This window comes from Phyllobates terribilis, unplaced genomic scaffold (assembly GCF_046119375.1).
Source record: "Phyllobates terribilis strain yellow unplaced genomic scaffold, ASM4611937v1 Scaffold_13__5_contigs__length_258822181, whole genome shotgun sequence".
In the NCBI taxonomy this organism is placed as follows: Eukaryota; Metazoa; Chordata; class Amphibia; order Anura; family Dendrobatidae; genus Phyllobates; species Phyllobates terribilis.
The window spans coordinates 160,483,655-160,509,969 of NW_027362773.1; the positions used below are offsets into that span (position 1 = coordinate 160,483,655).

The 26,315-nt window shown below is 42.9% G+C and overlaps 1 protein-coding gene across 4 annotated transcripts in view; it reads right to left on the minus strand.

Moving 5' to 3' along the window:
- Positions 1-26,315, minus strand: part of LRP4 (LDL receptor related protein 4) — a 56,392-nt gene that overhangs the window by 9,844 nt on the left and 20,233 nt on the right. For 3 of the 4 annotated variants that reach the window (XR_012252800.1, XM_073658898.1, XM_073658899.1), the window contains exons 2-25: positions 11,590-11,736; positions 11,315-11,431; positions 10,986-11,099; positions 9,468-9,584; positions 9,159-9,287; positions 8,870-8,989; positions 7,400-7,525; positions 6,934-7,059; positions 6,723-6,857; positions 6,134-6,259; positions 5,425-5,655; positions 4,832-4,988; positions 4,489-4,706; positions 4,221-4,397; positions 4,000-4,122; positions 3,064-3,272; positions 2,664-2,745; positions 2,376-2,481; positions 2,077-2,278; positions 1,812-2,001; positions 755-886; positions 515-682; positions 330-416; positions 56-227 (exon numbers count right to left, since the gene is read on the minus strand). Coding sequence is in view for 3 of the 4 variants with exons in the window: in XM_073658898.1 (XP_073514999.1) it covers positions 56-227; positions 330-416; positions 515-682; positions 755-886; positions 1,812-2,001; positions 2,077-2,278; positions 2,376-2,481; positions 2,664-2,745; positions 3,064-3,272; positions 4,000-4,122; positions 4,221-4,397; positions 4,489-4,706; positions 4,832-4,988; positions 5,425-5,655; positions 6,134-6,259; positions 6,723-6,857; positions 6,934-7,059; positions 7,400-7,525; positions 8,870-8,989; positions 9,159-9,287; positions 9,468-9,584; positions 10,986-11,099; positions 11,315-11,431; positions 11,590-11,736 (3,511 nt within the window). In the remaining variant the exon portion in view is untranslated. The remainder of the gene's footprint in view (positions 1-55; positions 228-329; positions 417-514; positions 683-754; positions 887-1,811; positions 2,002-2,076; positions 2,279-2,375; positions 2,482-2,663; positions 2,746-3,063; positions 3,273-3,999; positions 4,123-4,220; positions 4,398-4,488; positions 4,707-4,831; positions 4,989-5,424; positions 5,656-6,133; positions 6,260-6,722; positions 6,858-6,933; positions 7,060-7,399; positions 7,526-8,869; positions 8,990-9,158; positions 9,288-9,467; positions 9,585-10,985; positions 11,100-11,314; positions 11,432-11,589; positions 11,737-26,315) is intronic. The other variant, XM_073658900.1, reaches the window with a different exon arrangement.

Here is a 26,315-nt window from a genome sequence, read left to right on the forward strand (position 1 = left end):
ATTCCCCAGCCACGAGAGATTCAAAAATCGCAGATTGTATTTTTTGTTTCCTTACCCCATCTCATGATACAAGGCAATTGCTCGTGGGCTTCCAAGATTTTGCCAGACAAGCACCTTCCTCATGGAACCATCCAAATTTCCCACTTCGATTCTATTAGTCCCGGTGTCTGTCCAATATATTTTACGACCTATGGCGTCCACCGCGAGACCATCTGTAGTCACCAGACCTGGGATACAAGTGACTTTCCATTAATTTGAGTGGATGAAATCGTTCGTTAGTTGGATGAATTTTCAGGCACACCAACACATGTGATTGGGTGGTTTATTACCAGTGGTCATTATATCCTGGTGATTAGATCCATCGAGAGCTGCTCTGCTAATTTTACGAAGAGTACTGTCCGCCCAATACGCCAACCCTGCAAAAAAGAAAGCATCCTAAGCAAACTACATAACTCATATCAACTAGAATTTCCATCATCTCATTGAACCACGGATATCCTCTTGGATAACTCACCATCAACAGGATCCACCCCAACAGCAATTGTATTTTTCATGGTCACATTTATGGGAAGCACAACATCGGCAAAATACGGAATATCCAGAGAAACAGAGCGGATGTCTGTCCTCCTAGCAAAAATGAGAAACCGGTCCATGCCTGAAAATAAATGTAAGAGGAGAAACGCTTTTAAAAAAAAATATATATATATCATATTGGATAGATTACCTAAAAATGAAGCGAAGAGTTCTAATTCACCTGATGAACAAGTTCTGCCATCTGCTTGCAGGTTTACCCCGGTGGGACAGGCGCAGCTGTGGCCTTTAGGGTGCGGAGAGAGGAGGCAGATATGGCTGCAGCCTCCATTGTCTATGGCGCAAGCTGAGTGAACTATGTAAAAAAAATGCAAGTTATTTCCCACATTATGTTCTGATACATAGGATGTATTCAACAACATAGGCCCCCATCCTTGTAAGGAGGTCACAATCTAAATTCCCGATCCCATAGATTTTGGCTAATTTCATGACGGAGAACCAAACATTGCAGTGTTCAATACACAGCAAGACAAGAAAGAAGGACTCACTATCAGCGCCGCTGACCTCCAGGTGCGGAAGTGAGCGGCACCGACAACCACTTGACCGAAAAATTCAGTTTAATTCATGTCAAAAGCACAAAGAAGGTGAACCCAATACAGCTGATCACAGGTAAATCACCTCCTGCTCTAATATCATGGAAATGGATGATATACTTAGGATTTATGAAGATTGAAGGGCCATCAAAAACGCTGGGACAAAAATTTTTACTTTTGAATTAGGAAAAAAAAAAAAAAAACAACAACTTGTCATGTCATAGACACAACAGAAGCTTTGATCGGTGAGGGTCACGGTGTGGAGACCTTCATAGATTGATGAAACGTAAGGTCAGAAACGCTCGCTTGACAGCTGTGTCCTTATGGCTATGCTCGGAATGCAAAGTGGTTGGTTTACCAATTTATAGAAAGGTTATAGTTTCTAATAATCTGTAGACGGCTGGCTCTGCTCTCCGAGGAAAGCTGAGCAAATCCTAAAGGAGCATGGACTTACATAAACCGGTACACTGCTCGCTTAGCTCTCCAGCACCCAAAACAAAATGGATAAAGTGTTATGCCAGGTCCAAGCGGCAGATGAGGGTCCTCTCTTTGGTGCGCTTTTAATTCCCGCGCCATGCTCTACCCCATCAGGTAGTATAGTTTCATTTTTTTTTTTTGTAGACTGATTCCAGCAAGCAATAAAACAGCACAAATCAGTATCTGTTGTCACTGGCTGTCATTTTATACCTTTGGGACGTTGGCGGTGGAACACGTGAATATCCATAAGATTCTCCAAATTCTCCCTCACAGTTTTCCGTTCCAGACCGCTCTTTCGATCTGCGCTCTCAATGCTCTTGGATTGCCAGTCCGTCCAGTAAATTCGGTCTTCATATAGGGTCAGACCAAATGGGTGAGGGAGTTCCGTACCAATGAGGACCTAAAAAAAAAATCCCCCATCAACAATAATCCCTGAAAGGCGTCGGTATAGAAAGGAGCTCCAGTGACTACTCACCATGCGGTCGGCACCATCGAGTTTTGCCGTTTCTATGGTTTTCATTCCGGCATCTGCCCAGTAAAGTCTTTCAGACTCATAGTCAATTGCCAGTCCATTGGGCCAAGTAAGGTTGGAGGAGATAATGACCATACGTCCAGAAGCGTCCATCCCGGCACGCTCGATCTTAGGATTGGCTCCCCAGTCTGTCCAGTACATAAACCTACGGTGGAGAATATATTGTATTTTTAATAATAAAATACAGGTATCTTTACTCTTTGGGGGTTTTCCTAAAATATTAAAACAGAAAAAGTTCTCACCCGCCTATTGGATCCACCACAATATCCCTTGGTCGGTCCAGGTTCTCCCAGATGAGCACACTGCGCAGCGAGCCATCCGTATTAGAAACTTCTATGCGGTCAGTCCCTGGATAAGAGAAGAGACGCCACTAATGTTGGAGCAGCACTGATCCTTTCAGATCTAAATTAACATTTTGGCAGCAGAATCGTATCGAGCATGCACATCATGAGTTATATACATATTCGCTTCCTACTAATGTACTGAACGACACGGCTTTCAAAAGACCTTTAGCAATAGAAGATCAGTACCTGCATCCGTCCAATATAGTTTCCGTGTCACCCAGTCTATAGCTAACCCAGCAGGACTTTCTAAGCTGGTCTCTATAATGACCTGGTGAAAAAAAATAAAATAAAAGATTCATTTTTGAGTGTTATAGTTAACAATACAATAGACAGGCACTTGATTGTGAGCATGCAAATTCAGCAAAATTCCTTGAATCTATTATTTATGGAAGCTGAATAGTAAATGATCAAATATTAAAAAGGATGAGACAATAACTAAAACTTTATGTAACACAAGATAGTAATCTCCTCACTTTGCTTAAAATATTGGGTACAAATCTGTGCTGGAAATGGACGGCCATAAATTTCTGGATTAACGGTAGAGCAGAGGGCAATCTGGTATACAGAATACAGTCCGTCTCCTCACCTCCTGGCTGCTGCCATCAGACTTTGCACGGTTGATGGAGTCCGAATTGGTGTCTGTCCAGTACATGTAGTCGTTTGCAGAATCCCAGTCCAGTGCAACGGCGCTACGTACATTGGATAGTGGGATGACAAAATCGGAAAAGTCACTGGTGTCGAAACTGATCCTCCGGATGTCCGTCCTTCGGGCAAAAAGCAGGAACTTGTCAAGACCTGATCGAAGGTCAAAGGTCATCATCTTAATTCTTCAGCTTCAAAATGGCATAAAGAGCAAATGCAGGAATTTGAGCTCATCGCTAAAGTGGGAACTCAACTAAAACTACGGGATACATATATTTGTGTAGATAATTATCTGTTTGGACCTTTCTTGGGATTTGTACAAGTGGATCACATCTACAAGTCTCTCTCTCTGTTATGTACAAGTCTAAGATCATCAAAATGCCATCAACCCAACCCTCGAGGACCATACCCACAGAGTCTGGTGGGTAGGATGCAAGCCAAAAGCAAATTAACTTAATATTTAGCATTAAAAGCGTATGTAAACCATCTAAAAAAAAACTAAAGAGCAATTTTGGAAATAGCATTTTGTGTATGCAACTCCTTTGCAGAGCCATGTTTCTCCATGGCAACAGACTATAAACAAACCCTAAAATAATTTCATCTTGCAGTCACGCTCCTTTCCCCTATCCACTAAATCTTGCTAACAATTATTTACAGAGACATATGGAGGAGAATTTGACTATAGTATGTACTTTGTAAAGTTTCTTCTTTTATTATTTATATGCACTGGGGCAATAAGAATTGGTTGCAAAGTTTGGCATATTAATTAATGTGTAAGTTATGAAACAATCAGAGCTGCAACAATTCACGATTCCTCAACATATTAAAACAGGGGACGGGGGCCATATATTTAACCTGTATACATAATACTAGAACTTACTTAATGCACAAGTCTTGGATCCGGTCTTTTTGAAGCCAGTAGGGCAAGCACAAGCAAAGGCGTTTCCACTAGGTAAACACAAATGAGAGCAGCCCCCATTATCTGCACCGCAGCGGTTCTTCCCTGCAGGAAATCAAAAGGAAAATCAACCACTAACATAACAAATCTGGAAGAAAAAAAAAAAAAAAAACACATGAAAGATCCAGGCTAAATTTGCCCACCTGCAGGTTGCCTCTGTGGATGTAATGTATGGATGTCCATAGGAAAATGCAGCTTGCTTCGTATCACCTCTTGGTTCTTGCCGGTGAACTTATTGGCGCTGTTTATACTTTTAGTGTGCCAGTCGGTCCAGTAAAGACTGTCCTCAAAAACGGTGATGGCAAATGGGTGCGGGAGACCTGCAGAGCAGAGAACAGATTTGAGCAAGTGAAAAATCAAGTGTCAGGGTCAATACTTCAAACAGAAACAAGGTGATAACGCGCTTCCAACCTTGGCTAATTACAGCTTTGCGGTTGGACCCATCAAGATCTGCTCTTTCAATGACATGGTGTTTGGCATCAACCCAGTACATTCGTTTCCCAGCATAATCAATGGTCAGTCCATTAGGCCAGAAGAGATGAGTATCAGCGATCACACTTCGGTTTGAGCCGTCCATGCTGGCATATTCAATACGTGGTGTATTACCCCAGTCTGTCCAGTAGATGGTGCTAAAGTAACATAAAAAAAGTAGATTAAAATGATAAAAGTACTTGTTAAAGTTCTGAAATTAAATATAACATGAATATATGGAAATTATATGACACATTGGAATCTCTAAATACCAGCCACATACCCTTCCATTGGGTTGAGAGCTATAGCTCGAGGCTTCTCCAGGTTGTTCCAGAGGATGACCCTACGATGAGTCCCGTCTAGATTAGACACTTCAATACGAGAGGTTCCTGAGTCCGTCCAGAACAGCTTGTCATGGATCCAATCAATAGCCAGACCGCCTAAATGCAAAACAGAGTTATATATAAACTATATTATCACCAACTTCTCACACCACAAGAAAGCTATACATTTCTGAGCTAGGCATTTCATCCATAGCTTCCCATGGTCTGAACAGTCAGGGCCGTGTCCTGCTCTGCCCTTATTCACATTGAGGTTGGCTGACACTAGGTGAGGTTTTAATACTAAGGGCAGGATAGGACCGCCACGATTGGGTACACCTTGTCGCGGCGGGATGGCTTTTCTGCTTTTTTCATCAATATAGTGTTAACCAAGTCCCCCATGTTGTTTTATATACTATTACTATTTACTTACTACAGGGTATTTGCTCACTACAGCCAAAATGCACATAAAAAGGGTTCTCCAGCTCTTAAATCGAGGACCTATTAGAAGTTTCCTGAAGCAAATAACATTCATTACAAAGTTTGCAAAACTCACCTGGACTCTCGAGACCGGTGGACACCACCTCCTGCACATTGCTGCCATTCAGGTTGGCGCTCATGATGCGATCCAGTGTGACATCTGACCAGAAGACTAATTCGTGTTGATGGTGGAAATCCAAGGCAATGGCATTTTCAAGATTATTAAGAAGAAGAGTATACTCAGAACGATGAGGCAGAACTTGTCGAATGTCAATCCTATTGGCAAATAGCAGAACAGGTTCTGGCCCTAAGAAAAAGAAAAACAATATATAGTCATGAGCACCAAATAAAGTGGCCGTCATTTCAGGTCACTGGTCAGAAAAAGTTATATGTGAGTAATAACATGATTTCTGGCTTAGAGTCTGCAGAGAGGAAAACTGGTGAAAAAATGCAGACTACATCTCTAATTTTCAGTGGTATCTGGGCTAGTTAGTAATTAGCTGCTATGAGGACTTCCATACACAGCACACACAGACATAAGGGATTCCTGCTCTCCTTTCTGTAGCACGTATTCAGAAGCAGCATGAAGGGCCTTCTACACTGTACTGAGCAGCGTAGCTGTGAATCCAGCTCTGTCTGTCTGTGCCCAGCTCCTCCTTCCAGTCTCCAATCCTTCTGTGAACCAGCAGCTCGTTTTGTTTAGACCAAGATGAATTTTAGCAGTTCAGTGTAAATGATGAGCTCGGGAGGCAGCGGGGTTCACAGATTAGGTGCAATGATCTTACCCAGAGCCTTGCAGCTCCGTTTATCTGGTCGCAGTTGATATCCCGACTCACAAAAGCACTGGAAGCCGCCTTCTGTGTTGCTGCAGCCTTGGCTGCAATATCCTTCCTCTGCACATTCATTTACATCTGTGCGGAACAGAAATACAACAATTCAGCATCTTTTAATCTTTCAAATTCCTGGTACATTAGTTTTAATATTGTGTTAAAAAGTTTGCTATGAATTCTAATTATTGTCACACTTAGACAAGGCTTGGATTATGGTTTCCCCCCCCCCCTCAGAGAGTGCCACCTTGTTCATGGGCTTTTCTCTGGTATTGCATGCAGTTAAAGGAAGAAGCAAGAGTGGTACAGGGGAAAAAAAGTTTGATAGTGTTATGCAACTATTTATTTACAGGGTTTAATCACGCTGATGATCAAGTGGATAGGTGATTTTTTTTTGGTTTTAGGCTGGAATACACCTTTATCACCAGAAAAACCACCTTTAACATTCTCCTAATCAATTCTACCCCCCGTTCCCTTATTAAAGCCAAGATATTTCAATAATACAAAAAAAACAGACACATGCCATATACAAGTGTCACTTCTTTACCTTGGCACGATCGACCATCCATCATAAGCTTGTATCCAGTCTGACAAGTACACTGTACAAGCCCCCGCACCGTCTGGCACTTTTGGGCACAGCCCCCATTGTGGTGGTTGCAGTTCTCTTCTCCCGTGCGGGGCCCTGAGAGAGCAATAGAGATTAGATATCAGTGATACAGTTTCTGAAAAAGTTGGGAGTTTGTCAGATCGATACTCACTGCAGTTTTGATGTGGGCTCTCATCACTGCCATCACCACAGTCATTGGCTCCATTGCACAGTTTACGTTGCCCGATGCAGCGGCCATTACTGCACAAGAACTGGTCCTGAGCACATTGTGGAGCTCCTGTCATGGATGAGACATTATATACGACTGAGCTTCCTGGTGGTGAAGTTTTACAGCTGCAATTAAATCCAGATCTAGTGGACATGGATATTTTTGCTAATGGGAAAGTATCCATCATGACCCTCGTTCACACTCCCCTTCCCAGCATGACCCAACCTCTTGCATTTACCTTCCATGTCTGACCAGACCATTCACACTGACCTTCCATGGCGGACCTGACCCTAGTTTTCACATTTGCAGCATTCTTCTGTCTGACCTGACCCCTTACATTCTCACCCTAAACCACAGAATTCCACCCACTTTTCACAGTTTTTTTTTTTTATGTCCCTTTAGAACTCACCAGTTTTTTCACATCCCATCTCATCACTGTTATCGGAGCAGTCATCTTCACCATCACATCTCCAGGACAATCGTACGCACCGGCCCGTGCCGCACCGAAACTGGTCAGCTGTGCACACCGAGGTCGCTGTGGGGTTTACAAAGAAGGGGACTTCATTACACTGCACAAATGGTTCATCAACAAGCCCACGCCAAACCTACGAGGTTGACATGTGGCCTAATCCAGCCCACATCATTATAGGGCCGGTACCTAGCGTGCTCAGATACACTTAATAAGTGTACCCATCATTTCAGAATAAGCTGTTGTCTGTCAACATGAGGAGAGACTATTTCTGCCATTGCATTTGTCACCAGTTTTCCCTGGTTTCATTGAAGGCTTTAGTTTTCAGTTCTTTCTGAGCTAGTGGGTACAGAATAGCTTCTTTTTAAAGAGACCTCCAACCTGGTTTGCATATTTCCTCGTCATTATATAATAATAAATATATTATATATATATATATATATATATTATAAAATAAATATTATATATAAATAATATATAGTATATATAATATTTATTATATATATATATATATTTATTTATATATAATATTTATATATATTAATAAGTATTATATATAAATATAATAATTATATAAAAATAATAATAATAATTATATATATAAATAATTATATATAAATAATAATTATATATATATATAAATAATAAATATTATATATATATAATAATAAATATTATATATATATATATAATAATAAATATTATATATATATATATAAATAATAATATAATATAAATATATATACACACACTTTTTTTTTTAATTGAGGGACGACTCAATATGTAAAAGAAAACAAAATCTGACAGGTTCCCTTTAATATCCATTTTTAATCATAAAGATATAGGTCACACATTCCCATTAACAAGCCACTCACTAATATCAGCTGGACAGTCAATCAGAATCAATATTCGTTTACTGACAGCAATTGCAGTTCTTGAATTATTGAGTTAATGGAGCAGTATATTAGAAAAATGCAAAACCTCAATGTTCAATTACAGAGGAACTTCCTTCAATAAAGGCTGGTGCAAACATGAAAAGTCCATGGCCAACTTTATGGAGTTGTATTATTTATTAAAGCCGATCGCTCATCTGTCATTTTTACCAATGAGCTTAGTGAAGAGATGCTGGAAAGCATCTATCTGCGTCAGGGAAACCCAGATCGCCCATAGACAGTACATTGATTTTAATGGGCACCATACAATGCTGCATTTTCCCTTCGGTTGAGCTGCAGGGAAATTAAACACACGCTTCCAATTTCCATCAAGGATTTCAGCCCACTGCTGAACTTCCAAAAAGATGGACAACCAATGAGGAGACTCTAATGAAAAAAAGTTTGCAAATAGTGAAGAACCCCTTCGAAATGTAGATATAGGCCGACACAACGCCCAGGATTGATTCCATGTACTCACTGCAGTTCCTCTCATCTGACTGATCGTCACAGTCGGCGTCTCCGTCGCAGCGCCAGCCTGAGTTGATACACAGTCCACTGTTGCACATAAACTCTCCAGAGCGGCAAGGTTGGTGGGACGCTGCAAAGTTATTATAAAAGGGTTTGTAATAATAAAAAAAAAAAAAAAAAAAGAAGAGTAGCATAGGTAAGGAGAGGCCAGGGCAAAGGGGGATGAAATAGCCACATGGCAGTAGGAGAAAGCAGAGAAGATGGGGAGGACATGACAGAGGAGAGGCGGTTGTACTCACAGCAGTCCGATTCATCCGACCAGTCTCCGCAGTCATCGTCGCCATCGCAGTGGTAAATATCCAAGATGCATCGTCCATAGGCACACTGAAATTCTTCCGAGCCGCAGCTGGGTGCTGGAACATCAGAGGCTTTTTGGGAGACACCAAAAACACATCAATGGCAGCACCAAACCATTGTCCCCTAGACTCCATGGTGGCACTACAGAAACATCTGCTGCACATCATAGAGGCAAATTTGCTTAAATCCAATACCCAACTCCATTACAACACTCCTGTTTATTAGTTTGCCAGATATCGGCAAGTACTTACGACAAGATTCCTCATCAGATCCATCCTTGCAGTCGGTGTCTCCATCACAAAACCAATGTTCAGCGATGCAGCTTCCATCAGAGCAACCGAACTCCTTCTCTGAGCATTTCCTCATATCTATAAAAAAGGAAAGAAGACGGGGTAACAAGTCATCCTGCTTTTCATTCATCTGGATCATTCAAAAATAACCATGTTATGATGTATATAAAGGGGTCCATTCAATAATATAGGCATCGGAAAGCTCAAGAACTGATATACACTATTGGTGACCTAAGAGTCCTGGACACTTCTTATAAGAGCCGGGGTTATATATAAAAAAAAACAACAAAAAAAAAAACACAGAGTTCCATACACTTTGTAGTTGTCGTTCTCAGTATCAGTACTGCAGCTCAGCTCAAACTAAAGTGAATGTGATGTGACTGATCCGGCTCTGTACACACTGAACTTTCAGTGGCGGAGGAAGTTTATAACAGCTGACCGATGGGGGGGGTTTGACCCTCACACTCAGCATCGACCGAAAAGGACTCCTACACCCGGTATGGATCCAGAGTTACCTTAAAACTCATTAGGATCAATTAGTCATCAATATTAGCTAGGTGGGAGTACACCCGCAGCTCAAAAATTATCTAATATTGTTTGTTCACCTATATTGAGAAGAAGTCATCATAGGAAAAAAGTTAACGAAAGGAGAACTGCAAGCTTCAACCAGATGCCAGATCAATGGAAGAGTGTGCCAGATGGGAAACAAACAAGAAGCAGCGCACTAAAACAGCTGCGGTTGTAACATAACGCACGTAAAAGGTCTTCTCGTTACAAAAAGCCGGAAAATATCGACTCTGAATGACCTTAAAACTCGTTTGAATGGTAAGCAAATATTTGGAGAACACTCCATTACTTCCCGAACATTTCATTAACTAAGCCTATATCATGCTTGTGATAAAGTTGACAACCTATTTGCTCTCGACTGCACTTACAGTTAATGAGATGTCAGAGCAACATGTAAGGTCCCCGCAAACAGAGGAACGCCGGCCGAACAAATTTTCCACTCTTTCTTTATAGCAGATGTCGGGGGGAGAGAGGGATAAGGCATGTTGCCTTTCCGTATGTCCGATTATTTGTCCCACAGGAGATAAGCTGCTGTGAGAAATGTGGTTTATTCTTTTCTTCTCATTAGAAACCCAGGTTTATGAATCTCAGAGTTGGGAAGAAAAGCGGTCAGGTAATCAAACGTTTGGGAGACTTCACTATTCTCGAGCTACTTTTAAGACCATTAATTTTAGAAATATGTTGGTTGATCCCAAGACCTTTCGTGTGTATATCAGACACCCCTAGACTAAGAAACTCAGTGGTGTTCTATAAATTTGGACCAAGTGTTGAATTCAAAGTATTTTCCTCCACTATGGGGCGACCACCAATCTGACTGCCCAACAATTTGTAATTTTTACATCACTTGTGCCAAAGGTTGGAGGCACATAAAATGGAAACAGACCATATAGATTTTCCTGCGCACAGACATACCACACTGCTCATCGCTGTTGTCTCCACAGTCATTGTCCCCATCGCAGTGCCACAAGCTTCGGATACAGTAGCCATTTTGGCAGGAGAATTCATCCTCCTCACATTCACGGGGAGCTGCAAAGACAGACACCATGATAAATATGAACAGTTATCTCCTAGCTCACATCATGGTCCACAAGGACTATCCACCAAAACAAGGTCAACAAGACTATCCAACCAAAGGACTAAAAGCAACCAAAGCAAAAAAAATACACAATGTTGAATGTATATCCTAAAAGACATGGCTGAAGTGCACAAAACAGATTGGCACCAGATAAAGAATAACTTACGACAATCCTGCTCGTCAGAGTCATCCTCGCAGTCGTTGTCCCCATCACACACCCAAGAGCGACGGATACACTTTCCATTATCGCAGTGGAAGTCCAGAGGAGAGCAGGTGGGAAGCACTGGGGGCATGAAACAAATACAGAATAGATCACCGTGTCCAACAAATCGCCTTACAAGAAACTCAATAAATGGCCACTTGTCACTCCGGAGACCCAAATCATAGGAGCGAGGCTGTGACCGAGCCCGACTCTTATTACTCCACGGTCACGTTACTTACTGCAGCCATCTTCATCGCTGTGGTCTCCACAGTCATTATCGCCATCACACTGCCATTGTGCGGGGATACACGTGCATTCTCCAAACGCGCTGACCGCACACGTGAAGTGGTTTCGTCCACACGCACACTCTGAAGTACTGGAAAACCCTGAAAATGGAGGAAAAACGCTCATCGATTATATGTTCAGCTGGTAATAAAAGCATCAAATCTTAACCCGGATATTCAAGTCGTACCGTACCCCCCCAATATTCTGTGTTAGTGGGATTCTAAGTATTCCCTAGATAAACGCTAGCCATACACATGGGACAGCTGGTTGGCCAACACCCATATCTCCAAGTAGAAATCCAACGGGTCCTTCATTTCTAACCTGTGCCCATCATCGGGGGAACAGCCAGGAGACCACTAAATATTTGTCAGCTGAAACCCACCAAGATCAGTGGGTCCGGGTAAAGGCCCTTTGGTACAGGCTCATAATTAGTCAGAACAAGTGTTCATAAAAAAAACAAAGTATTTTGCCTGTTTTGTCTGTCTGCAGAGTTATAGACTGAAAACATGTAAAAGGAAGAACGTACAACTAAACATGAATTCCTTACATAACCAGAGAGGTGAAGTTACTAGCATGCAACAAAGACTTAACAAAAATGCATTTTTTCATTTTTTTGGGGGGGGTATGGGTGCTCTTGAAAGAAGTTTCAGACAGGAGGAACAAGATATTCAGTCACTAACCCAAGCGGTTTGTCTGACCTATGTTCTGGGTAAGAATCATGACATCCTACTTTTCCACACCAATGACGCATAAAATATAAAAAAATAATTAATTAGATACAGGAGAGATTAGGGACCATTTGGGTAATGAGGACCTTAAGCTGCTCCGGGGATAAAAGTTGCCAACGATCATCATTTCTTCCAGAAAAGTTCTAAGAAAAACAATGCAAAAAAGGACAAAAGAAAACAAAAACAAAAAAAAACAAAAAACACACAACACAACACCTTACAGAACAGGCAACCATGAAAACAACACTCAAACAGTCACGTACAAGCCAAAATGTAAAAAACACCGCTGCTTTCCTCCATAAACAGCGCCCTTGTCTGCCCACTGGCTGTGTCTGGTACAGCAGCTGAGCACCATTTATACCAGTGGCACACACCTGCAATACCAGACACCACCTATAGACTGGAGTGGTGCCGTTTCAAAAAGAAAGTCAGTCATGAAATCCAAATGTCGTACAGTCCCAGATCTCACGGATCCGGACTGTCAAAAATTTTTTGAAACAATCCTGGCAAATGTTACAATGTAGACCGATATAACCTGATTAGAACGATGTGTACGCCGATATCATGTTCTGTAACATTGTCAGAGATAGTAATGACCCAGATTCCCGCCACCTGTCCAGACCCCCAAAAACATCCCATTTATATAAAACCGTCCACATTGGAGAGTGACCCACTTCACTTGCCCATCAGCTCCGTTCTTTCACCCCGTATCACGCAGACTCCCCTCCCCCCACACGTCGCACACTCACGTATTGTTCCCCGGAGACAATGACCCGTTTATATTCAACTTCCATCCGGCCCGATCACAGTGACAGGGAGGGACGGAGAAACAGGCGTCCTACGTTATACGGGGTTAATTATTTCCACTGCCAAACAATACAGACACAACAGAGCGGTGAATGAAAGATGAGATAGAAAGGCGACAACGCCGCCGGCAGTTTATGGTTCGAGACTCCAACCTTTCCGCCTTAATCTAGATTAGAGATTATCGTCCTGTAATAGTAAAACCCCCATAAAAATAATCCTGTACTTTTATTATTTTTGCACTTCACCGATTGTTCAAAAAAGTTCAAAACTCCAGAAGTTACAAGAAACCCACAATAAAAAAAAAAGTTATTTTATTTTTAAATGTCCTTTTGCGGATTTTGCTTTTGATCTTTGTGTAGAGACTCGCAAGACAAAAGACCCTTGACGCGTGTTGCGAGTTTGTGTATTTTGGCCAAAATATCGACCTCATACATATTATACATCATTTTTATATTATTGGACTTGTTTTCCTCATTTATATCAGGATGCAGCCAAGTCCTTTAGTGATGGCTGGGGAAAAATTGGAGTGACTGTACCTGTGGGGTGCACTCCGTAACGCAACGCCAGCATCAGGTCCCCCCACCCCTCCGTCCGGCATCGTACTTTCAACTTTATCAGCATCCTGGATCATTGAAAACAATGATGGGAATGGGAGTAGTCAGCTGACGCTCCCTCTCCCATCATTCCCCCCCTGAGTCTGAGCTCTGTGAGGTCTCAGCGCTGAGGGGACAATGATGTCACTACAGTGCGCCCTCTGTGCTGAGCAGTGCAGAGGGTCAGAGGACGCGCTACAGAGACCTGAGCAGCGAGGGACCGGGGAGAGGTGAGTGTTTATTGTTAATGTAGGACCCACTATACCACTTGCAGGGCCAAGGGGTGCCCCACTATACCACTTGCAGGGCCAAGGGGGGCCCCACTATACCACTTGCAGGGCCAAGGGGGGCCCCACTATACCACTTGCAGGGCCAAGGGGGGCCCCACTATACCACTTGCAGGGCCAAGGGGGGCCCCACTATACCACTTGCAGGGCCCCACTATACTACTTGGAGGGCCATGGGGGGCCCCACTACACTACTTGCAGGGCCATGGGGGGCCCACTATACCACTTGCAGGGCCATGGGGGCCCCACTATACTGTTTGCAGGACTATGTGGGTGGGAGCCAATATACTAATTTGGAGGGCTAGTGGGGGCCATTATACAGTGTGGATGGTTCTGTTGGGTCCGTCATACTGTATGTAGGCTGACTATACTACGTGGAGGGCTGTGTGGTGATCACAGTTAGGGCATCCATACTTTGCCGGGGGAGGGTCGAGAGGAGGGGGTGACAGTACAGCCACCATAGCTTGTGTGTGGAGGGTACTGTGGAATAATTCTCTGTGGGGGTATCATAATGTGTTCCGGAGAGACACCATTGTTGACATCACACTTTATGGGGGCAATTAAAGGGCAATCTAGGGGCTTCAAAAAGGAGGAAAATTACTTTGTAAGGGCTGCAAAGTTGCCTTTTTTTATTTTTTTTGGGGGGGTGGGCTGGGGGGGGGGCCCAATTAGAACTTCGCTATGGGGCACCATGATTTCTATATACTCTCCTGGGTGCACTTATATAGGCAGCCCACCTGATCTAATAGTATGGACATCACTAATAGACAGACACTGTGGACCACAGAAATCCCACAAAGTAGAAAAAAAGAAAAAACATCATTTTGTGGACACTCCAATTCACCATCTGTATTTCTCAAGTCACTTTTTTGTGTGTTGTGGCATTAGTTGACTATTTTTGCGCCAAATTCTCCAATATGGTTCAAGAGTCATGAGTTTTGGCAAAATTTTAAATTAATTTATTTTATTTACTTCTGTATCTTTTTAGGGCATATTCTGCTAAAATGTTGCAAAACTTGCACGACAGAATTAGGCATACATAATATTTCTCTTTTGGGTCTGGAGCACATTTACACAATTGAATCAGCTAAAAGCATCTGCAAACCCCCAAACCACAGCCACAATGAGGAACATGGCAAAAAAAGGGGAACACAAATCAGAAGACTAAAAAAAAAAAGACACAAAAATTAATGACGGCTGAAAAAAATAAAAGGGGAGACACAAATACAATAATGAACTGAGCCTTAGTTTTCTCCGATCATAGAGCATATGGGTTTCCTGGTGGACAGTTTTAATAAATTAGGCCAGTTTTCTATCTAATTTTTATACAATTTTTCACCCCCCCACCCCACTCATGATAAACCAAATCGCCCCTCTATTGTTTATCCTGGCACAATGCTTTGCCCATACATACAGCTGGACCAGGGGTGCAGGTCAGCCCCACTCATTTGAAGCGCAGCGCCCCCTTTGATCTGATGATATGGCACAGATAGTGCTGCCAATGTCCCGAATCAGCTGGAGTGTCCCAATTTTTGGGTAACAATACTGGCAAATTTCCAGCATCCTGAGCCAGGATGGATAGATGGTACTGTTTGTGTACAGCCCAACAAGTTTGGACGTTCTGGTGGAGGTGGTGCTGAGGATGGGACCCAGAACATCCCCAAATCACCATCACTGATATTGGTAACTGTGCTAGGGGTCAGGGATCCAAGATTTGGATCCTTCAGTAATAAAATCTCAAGAAACGGGAAAAAAAAAAATAATAATAATAATAATTTGCACGCAATGTAAATGTAGAAAAGAAATCTCAAAATCGTGATAAAATAAGCAAAATGCAGAGAAACTTCTGATCACCGCGAAACAGCGTAATTACATGCGAGTATGGCTCGAGCTTCTGTAGATTGCAAGCTCTTGTGATCAGCATTTTGACAAAATGTTATAATAATGTAACTTGCTCTAATTAGGCAAGTAAATAAGATAAATCGCCGTAATGTTTGGACAAAGCAGATCAGGGCGAATCAGATTTGGTAACTTATAGATGCTCAGAAATCGTGGGAATGTTATAGACATTGCTGCTGATCGGAGTATGATCGTCACCAGGACGTCGCTCCCACCTGCAACCGGTCCGATCAGACTTTATTAGGGCTTCCGTCTCGTCTTTACACTTGAAACAAAACTACATTGCAGCTTTATAAGAGAAATCAAAACTTTAACAAAGAGTTCAACGCCCCACCCCAAAACTAGTAGCAACACCCACTTTTGGCAAAACCAGCGCCTTTTATGGATCGGTTTGTGGGATTATTCTTGGGAGGAAAAAAAAAATGAAAAAGAAGAAGATTGCTGGCAAGTATGCGAGAGATAATGGAGGAGAAACTGAGCCCTCGCTGCACACAGTCACGTACAGCACAGTAGTACAAGAGGGGCAAGGATGTGAGGGGGAAAGAACAAGAGGGGCCTGGATTAAAGGGGGATCAAGAGAACAGAGGGGTGTAGATGGGAGGGGGCTAAAGAGCAGAAGGGTCTGAGCTTACTTCTCCTTCCCCATTGGAGACGCGTGAATGCTCAGCATGGGAGATCCTGGAGGAATAAGTGTCGGCTGACCGCTATTAAAGCTGCACGGCTGGGTACCCAGAGTTGTCTTCATACGCAAAATACCAACAGTCACACACTTGAAAAATGGAAAGTGGTTAAGAGGAGAGAAGGATCAGACCCCTTATGGCCCAATAACGCCCACTGGGCAAGAGGGGGCATCGGTGGATATGCTTGGCCTTGGGTCCAGTGACCAACCAGTTCCTACAGGTCATATTGGTGTAACACGGGAGAACCGGGGATATAATACTGCAACTCTCCATATCACTGCTCAGCAGCAGGTTCCCTCCGCACAAGTCATGGCTCAATGTCAGATGCAATAACTGAGATTCTGATGAAAGGACCTTTAGGCTGAAGCGCTGCATTGTTGGGAGCCCTTTTTTTGTTAGTGTTGCTTTGCCAATAGCTGAAAAGCTGCCTCCAAAGACCACAAAAATAAAGGCTCAAGACAGAAGACAGACCATTGTTTCACAATTACAGACTTCCAACGGCCCAAGTTGAGGATGAGGAAAAACGCCCATATACTATATTCACACAAAGCAGTAACATGTCACCAGGAGCTGCCCCTTTAAAATCAACATATCTATGAAATGCATTAATAGGCCAATAGTAGTTGGAGCAACTTCACCCTATACTCAGTAGTAATTCTCCTCCTAGCAACCTCTCTGCTCCATCAGGTCCAAAAGTCAAAATATTTTACTAGTGGATCTGCTCAATACTGTACTAATAACTATATACAATTTTTTTTTAAGAATATCCAGCACCTAGAGTGCTGGCAGAATGCTGATGAAGGAAAACCATCCAAGAATGGATAACAAGTTGCACAGTATGGTTGGGATGGTTCCTGGACATATTTGATTCTTATCAGTGCCAAAAGCATTTTTTTCTCTTGTTGTGGGGGATTAAGGCAGTGAGATCATGTATTTATTACAGGTTGTGTGTGAAAAAAAAAAACAGGCTGCTCATAAGACGTTTGTGGCAAAAAGAATAAGTTCAGTGGGCGTCACTTTGTAATTTATGTTAGACAAGTGGACACGGCTTTCGACGGTTACTTCATTTTATGTTTTGGGATTTTTTCTCTCTGATGCCCAAAAAAAAAAAAAAAAAAAAAAATTGCAAATCTGCCAAGATCAGAAAATAAAACTAAAATCCGCACCTCTTCTCCCAAGTAAAATGGAAGTTAACAAAAGTCGCTAATGTTTGTTTCTATGGCAGGAACATAAAATGGCAGCCATGACGGAGGGGTGCAATCAGGAAATCCACACACACCTATGATCATAGAGGCCTCATTCCCGGACCTCCAGCCCCTCACACATTGTGCCAGTGGCGCTGCCGCACAGCACAGCGGGGGGCTCCGTCCTATTTACTATGCGACTAGGGAAGAATCACTAAATAGCCCAGAGACTTCTCCAACATTAGCAGACGGTTTAGATCTTAGTTTTATCATTTAAAAGTCCTGATAAACACAATAAAACTTATAACCCAAAAGTATTGCAAAAGGAAAAAAAAGTTAATGGACAAAGGAAAAATTGAAAGAATTTTTTTTTCAAAGCAATTTCTCTCTTCCATTAAGAACAAATTTACATGGGATGAATTCAGTGTATTTAGAGATGCAGATTCGCATGAGCAAAATCCGCTGTGTGTTACAGTAGCAGAATTGTGAGTGAAGTCTCATTCACCAGGAAATCCGCAGCGGCTTGTGTCGGTTTACGCTGGGAACGTCACCATGTACAATACGTAGGGTGGAAGACGCTTTACCGTAGCTACTAATTCTGCAATATATGAAGCACCACATCAACTGTTGTGGATTTTGCTGCAACATTTCTGTTGGAAAGGTATCCTGCGCACATACTCTTACGGTCCCTTTAAGGACCCCCAGGCCTTTTAGATAGCAGTTAGTCCTAACAGCTATCCTCCCCGATACCGTTCTTGAAGAAAGACCCTCACAGACTCCTCTGTCAGCAGCTTATCTTCCAGAGAATAAAAAGGGTCCGCCATTGGAAATCAATATGCCGAATCCTTCTTTCCCCCCAAAGAGTCCGGAAGCCCCCCCCCACACATTAGACTGTCGGCCGATCCCGACAATATCGGTGAGTTTGGCCAACTTTAACATGCATGGCTGCCTGCACACGTAGCATATTTGCTGTGAAATTTCCACATACATGGCGTGGAATATAATGTCAGCTAAGAAGATGGAGATTTAACAAAAAAAAAAAAACTTCATCTACACGTTGTGGATATTTTCCATCCAGAAATAGAAGATTGGGGTGTAGTTTAATATCTGCAAATATATAAATTCTCGTTTCGGAATTTGCAAAGAGTGAAGTCTGTGACACCTCAGTATCGAAGTCTATGAATTACCGATACGTGCTCATCAGGCAGATTTTGCTTCCACCCCATGGATTGCAAAAACTCTGAAAATAAAATTGCCGGCCCAGGATTTAACGCCGCAGATCAATTTCTAGGGGGATTCTGCATAGATATTTTTTGCAGCCCGTTTTATTTCCAGATATTCCAAAACATAAACTTAATTTCGAGCATGTTTGGGCACAATGGTAAATCGCATATACAGTATAAAACATTTACCCAAACTTAGTGAAAACTATCAAACTTTTTTTTTTTTTAAATTTGGTGAATCCTAAAATAATCCATTGAATTATTCACAGGACGGGGAGCAGGAATCTGGAGCCCCCGCAGGTTTTACTGTGCATTTAAAGTTCCCCATTATCGGGATGAACAAAAACGAAGAATTGTGAGGGGAAAAAAAAAAAAAAAAAACAGCACAACCACCACATAAAAGCCTCATTCTGGCTTAGAAAGAATGGATTAGAAAAAAAAAAAAAAGGTTTGAAATATTTGCCCAAAAACCAGTGCCAGTCCTTGGGATAAATTATTGTTGCAAGGAACTGGGGTTCTAAAAAAAACGGCAGGGGGCCCCAGCGAGATATAGGGGTTGCAAGGTCGCGCATTGTAAAGTGCGCCGCAGGTGCTGAGAGTCCATTGTACAACGAGGCTCACTATATGGACAACACAACCTAACCCCAAAAATACAAACACACAACAGGGGCGGCATGGCCGCGCACAAAGCGAAAAGTGTTTCTTGTTTTCATCTATGAATGTAAACGATCCCCCCCACCCCTCAACCTAACCCCCTCCCAAGAGAAGAAAATAATCAAGAATTGTGCAAGGCCCCTTTAGAAACACAAGGAATCCCCTACTGTTCCCGGCCCTACATAGCCAAGCTCCTGGGGTCTGCTTTCTGAAGCCGCTTATTATCCGGCTCCAGGGGTGAGCGAGGACTGAAACATTCCCACAATCCCCTGCAGGGGAAGATTCGCCCTGATACACAGCGGGGGTACAAAAAGAGAGCAGAGGGTGTGTGTGGGGGGGGAATTACATGGCCATGGAAGGAGGGGGCTGCATGTTTGTGCAATAAATAGAAATAATTGAATTACTTCGGAGACAGGTCTGTCCACACGGAAAGTTTACCAATCCCCACCACCTCCAAACAAAGGCAAAGCGGTCACCCATATAATACTTTCACTCCAACGTGGGGTTAACAAAAGGATACAAATAAACTAGAGACAAAACCAAAAAGTAACACATTGTGAATGGGATGAAACAGAAGGGAGTCTAAAGGAACGTAAAATGTATCTAGTCGGGAGGCGAGGTTCTATTCGGGTCAGTGCAATCAGACTGAGATCTGTGGGCAGGTTCCTCCATGAGAAGGTTAGAACGTATGGTCACATGTGAGGTCATACATACAATACCCTGCAAGGTGCTGTACGGCCATATACTGAGATTATAGAAAGCAGCAGCGCTGTGAACTTGCATTACAGCTACATGGACTATGCTTCTGAAACAGAGAAACTTGGCACAGAAATTGGCCAACCAGTCGCAGACAAGGCTCGCCCTGTCGATGGGAACGGATTTTTTTTTAAATTTTACCTCTCCTGGGTCTAGATACATTTGGGGAGTAGGGGCCCCTATATTTGGCTCTACAACTCCTCCCATCAGACATCCACAAAACACTGTCGAAATAAGGACCACGATTTCCGGACTGACCGCAAGTCTCCTGACCTGAGCTCAGTGTCATAGGCCGAGGCTGTTGACTTCGCCGGTCCGTACTCGAACTGCATTTCATGGACGTTTGAATTTGGAATAAAGCCATTTCAGTAATGATGGATCTTACCAGCCCCTTAAATTAGTAGGCCTTAGCAAGTGTGATACCTTTCTGTGATTGGACCCTAACAGAAGAGACAGACGGCCGTATAACTCGGACGAGGATTGCAACGTAATGCTCGGACTGGACTAGCTGCATAGAAATACATGCTGTCATGCTGAGGTCAGGAGAGCCAACGGCCAGTCCGAACATTGCGTTGCGATCCTCGTCCGAGTCATACGGTTGTCTGACTCTTCCCTAATTGAAAGCCAAAGCCTTCTCGTGGCTGGAGGGCTCACACAAATTGGTCAATTTGTACTCTAAATACCTCATATTTTATAAGTGTAGGCTACATGGCAGTAATCATCATATAATCACTCACTGTGTGCACCAAGACAGATGCCGATAGCTTTTACATTCATAGTAAGGGAATCCCATGCAAGTCAAGAATCCGAACATCGACTTAGCGGTTGCTACATACAGAGGTGACCACACGGGAAAATACCAATGCCAATACGTCTGCCAACATCGATTAGGACCCAATGGTAAAAAGTCAGTGTGGAAAGCAACTTACCTGCTCATCCAACTTGTACACCCAGTATAGTTAAATGTATGGACATAAAACCAATAAACTGGTCCTAAACGTCACAGATGTGGGTTCTCAGTAGGTAAGGGACACAAAAAAACTAAAGACCAAAATAATCAATGTTCTGGACTTCGCTATTGAAGATGGTCAGTTGTAGAGAGGGGCCACAGTCCAAGTTGTTGTAAAACCCCCTTTACACGTATTTACCATTATTTACGGTTCTTGCAGAGTCCGCACAGAAATTCTGTAGCGATCAGCAACATATGAACATGAATTGACGCTGATCGCTCCAAAACCCTAAATGGAAATGTGCCCGGTCATAGAGGGATGAGAGAGCAGAGTATATGGCAGGACCGTCCAGGACCTCAGGAAAGCTGGGGGAGGGGGTCCGGCTTTCAGAATTATCCATCTTGCTTTGCTGGTAAACTAAGGTATTAAACATACAACGCCCAGAAGAGACTAGTGAGGAGCGTATGAAGCTCTGCATGACTGTCATCTATTACTAAAAAGATAATCAGGCCGCCCACATCAAAGTAATCCGCACAATCGATTCACCCCAGCACCACACCCAAAACAGTCAGGAGTCACCCACGTTCCCATCGGCCCAAGGCCCAGTGCTCATTACTGTTCACAAAGACCAAGTCTTCACATAACGACAGCTGGAACGCTGAATAAAACATAACCGGTTACTAAAAAGTCCCAGCAAAGCCAATTGTTCTGGTAATTGTAGTTCCACAACTGGGTGATCCCTCAGTCTGTAAACCATAGTGGTCGCAACACAACACGGCAAAACATCCTCCACTCCCAAACGGGATAATAATATTATTATTATTATTAATATTCCAGCTGTTGGAGCTCAATTATTCTCATTGAAGGCGCCATATCTCTTGCATAGACACAGACATAAAAACAAGCTGGATACAACCACCACTATGGGGCGCTCCAGAGCTTCCTGCATACGGTCTATGAAGTAAGCAGCTCCCTCTAGTGGCAGATTCCTCCACCCCACCTGTCTGTGTAAGGCCACACCTGGGTGATCACTGCAGATTGCCACACAACACACTTCACTCTTCTCTTGTACGGACATAGAGTAAGGACATAGAGTAAGGACATAGAGTAAGGACATAGAGTAAGGACATAGAGTAAGGACATAGAGTAAGGACATAGAGTAAGGACATAGAGTAAGGACATAGAGTAAGGACATAGAGTAAGGACATAGAGTAAGGACATAGCTCTGTTTTTTTTCATATGTCCGAAGGAAGGGAGAGTGAAGCCGGCACCGATTGGCTGCACGGATCACATGAAAGTGTCGACACCGCTGGAACAGCACCGGAGGGGAGTATAGGTGTTATTTTACTGGGGGAGAAACACTGGGATTCAGAAGGTGTTGCCTGAGTAGTGGACAACCCTTTTAAGTGCTCTGGGTGTGACAAAGCACCTAACAAGTCTCCGCCTCGCACTGTTTACCCACCTCTTTACCTTCATTGATAGCTCCCTTATAGGTGACGTCAGGTGCCAGGCAATGAAGTCAGACCATGAGCTACCAACCAATCTAAAGAGGCTGGTGATGGGTGGGGGACCCAACCCGGGTAGACTTATTAGGTGCTCTGTCACACCCAGAGCACTTAACTAATCGCATGTGAATTAAAACAGTAATGTCTCATGAATGCAGAAACAGACGATATAGAGGCGACGTTCACACTTCCATTTACATGGGGAATTTAGATTCTCCATCAGACTTTGCAGTGTGGAAGGAAACCCACGCAATCCCCTTGCACGTTGTCCTTGGTCGGATTTGAGACCTATTTGTAGTTCAGTTTGCAAAACAGTCCATCTGCAAACATAACACGGGTGTATTCAATGCCCACATTGCAATGCCGCCCAAACAGATGCCCAGGATAACGCTGCTCATTTGCCTCCATGTACATGAGCGCTGATCACAACAGCCCTTCCTTGCCCGTGATCTCCCCGTACCACCACGGTTCACACTAGTGTCATGGCCTCCATTTGTACCAGGTCATGATGGATCCATTTTTTTAAGGCATCCTGATACAGTGGGGCCCCATTGACGTTAAAAAAGGGTCTTTCAAGTTTACGGGATTTTTGATGGTGGTGAAAATACCAAAGTGGTCAATGCAATGGAGTCTGTGGTCAATGCAATGGAGTCTGTCCGGGGTCTTTGGAGCCCATTGTGGGACAGATCCTGCAGTTTATAATGGAAGTCACAATTCATTCGTGGATCAAGAGCGTCGATTTCCAGGAAAACAAAAGCCATGTGTGAGTTCAGTGTACAGAGCAGCTGTTACCCGTTACTGCGTGTTGGAGAGTGGGCCGCGGACCGCCAGCTTTATGTTGGTAGGCCACCACTAATCGGCATAAAGTTTCCATACTGCCCATGTCATTAGGCGTACGAGACAAGGACGAGTCTGGAGAAATAATGATCGGGATCTTCTATTTCACACCACAAATGCAAAGCGAGGCACAGGGATCCGTCATATCCCATTTTATGGAAAGTCTATCAGAGACGACACTGGGCATACGGACAGGCAGGACTCCTGGGATCCCGAGCATATTGTTCATCTGACATCTTTAAAATAATACATCTAAGAGTTTTCCAGATGTGTCTACACTCCCTCCTCTAAGTTATGGTGGGGGAGGGGGAGGCCAGGATCATTGTCTATAGAGGAACAAGTCTTTGCAAGCATACCAGTCTTCAGCTGGCCCGCTGAGGCACATACTAGACGTGCTGCCCTGCCATCGAAAAACATGAGAGAAATCTGCGAGGATGGTGGAAAGCACAGCTGCAGATGGATCCACAAAATACAGATAAGAATAAAGAGCAGGAGAGAAAAATGGATAAAAACATGGCCGAGCAGACGGAGCTGTGACCGTGCATGTGGGACCCCGCATCTCTGTACTAGGAAGCCTATGGTAATCCATGTGCAACCGTACGCAGCCTCTGAAAGAACTGCATCTGTGCAATATGGCGCCCTACTAAGGCTATGTTCACACATTTTGGGGGTTTTACGTCACAAATCTGCAGCAAAACTGATCTCTGGCAGGAAATCAGCTGCGTCAAAAACGCTGGTTTTGCTGCGTTTTTTTCCCACTGTCCTACAGTCTCTATTTAGGCATGTACATAAAGTTCTGGGGAAAAAAAAAGAACCCCATTCTATTTTGCCATCAAAAACGCTGATGCAAATTTTGGTGCGTTTTTTTCAGCACCCATTACTTCCTATGGCTGAAAAAACGTTGAAAGAAAGTGACATGCTCTATTTTCCAAAAACCCAACCAAGACACAAAATACGCAGCAAAAAAAAAACTATGATGTGTGAACAGAGAATTCTGGTTTCTCAGACTTTGCTGGTGCTGCAAAACGCAGCTGAAAATCTGCAGCAAAAACACAACATGTGTAAACACAGCCTAAGTGTGAAAATCGGAGGCGGATGCAGGCACAGTGCTGCTCAACAGACCTTTATAGGGGCCGTATTATCGCTCCAAAACACTACAACCATGTGCAAATCCAAGCTTCTTGCTGCCCATTAGATAGTTAAAAAAAAACAACCTGAAAACCTGGCAGCACTCAGATGACATCCGTGCGCTGTCAGTTTTTTCCATGGATCCATCAATTTGAATGGGCGAGTGTGATCAGTGACTCGGAACAAAAACAGACATGACTCCGTGTATTTATTTATTTTGCAGACACTCATTTTGCTATAAAAACAGGTAGATGTCCAGCCCCACAGACTGTCTATGAACAAGAGAAGTCTGAATGAGGTCTTAACCACATTTCTGCGGTAAATTCCACCACAAATACATGCAGAATGGACTGAATGTTGGCAAAAAAAAAAAAATATTTATATATTATATTATATATATATATATATATATATATATATATATATATATATATATATATATATATATATATATATATATATATATATATATATATATATATATATATATATATATATATATATATATATATAATTTTATTTTTTTTTTTAAAGATGGGAGAAGTTGCAAGCTCCTTGGAACTTTAACAAAAATCTGAAACCACTTCCAAACTTTTCTTCTATGATCAGAGTTTATCCTGGGAGCTCCTGACAGCTCCACAATATTTAAAAAGTAAAACATGCAGGAGATCAGAGGAGTCGCTACCTGTACGAATCAGACCGTAAAAGTAGGACCTCCGTAGCTTTAGCAAGCAACATACAAACAATTCAATACCAATACTACACTAATGTCCAGGATTAGGAAAATACATGCGACAACTCCCCCACCCCAGGAGGATCAGCTGTATTGATGATCGAGCGAGTTCTATTAACCCCTTCGGCGAGCACGCTCGGTTGCTCGCCGAGTATTTTGGCGTGCTCGGCATTTCTTTTAATGCCGCCGCGCCTGCAAGTGTCACGGCTGTTTAACAGCTGTGACACATGCAGAGATTGCCTGACAGGCAATCTCTGCATGTTAATAAAACAACACGCTCGATCATCACTAATCAGCCCCAATCACTGAAAACATAAGTAAGCTGCAATGGCAGACAGTTACCAGAGGTGGCGTTGTTTCTGGGGAAAAAAAAAACAAAAAAACACAGACTTCCTAGTTTTCAATTCAGGACAATCCCTTTAAAGTTTACCAAATTGCTTAAAGGTCCATTTACACTGCAACATTATCGTGAAGAAGTATTCCTAGACAAGCTTGTTTCATGATAATCTTGCTGTGTAAACAGGCTGCTGACTACTCGTCGCACAAGCAGAATGCTCATTCGTCGGGTGAAATGATATCTTGTGCTGCACAAAGGATAATCGTCCTTGGCAGCGCATCATCTGGTTTACACAGGACTCGTGCTACCAAGAACAATGACAGTCTATGGGCATTGAACCATCTAGTACTGATTTTTTCGGTGCACATCTGAAGTGCGG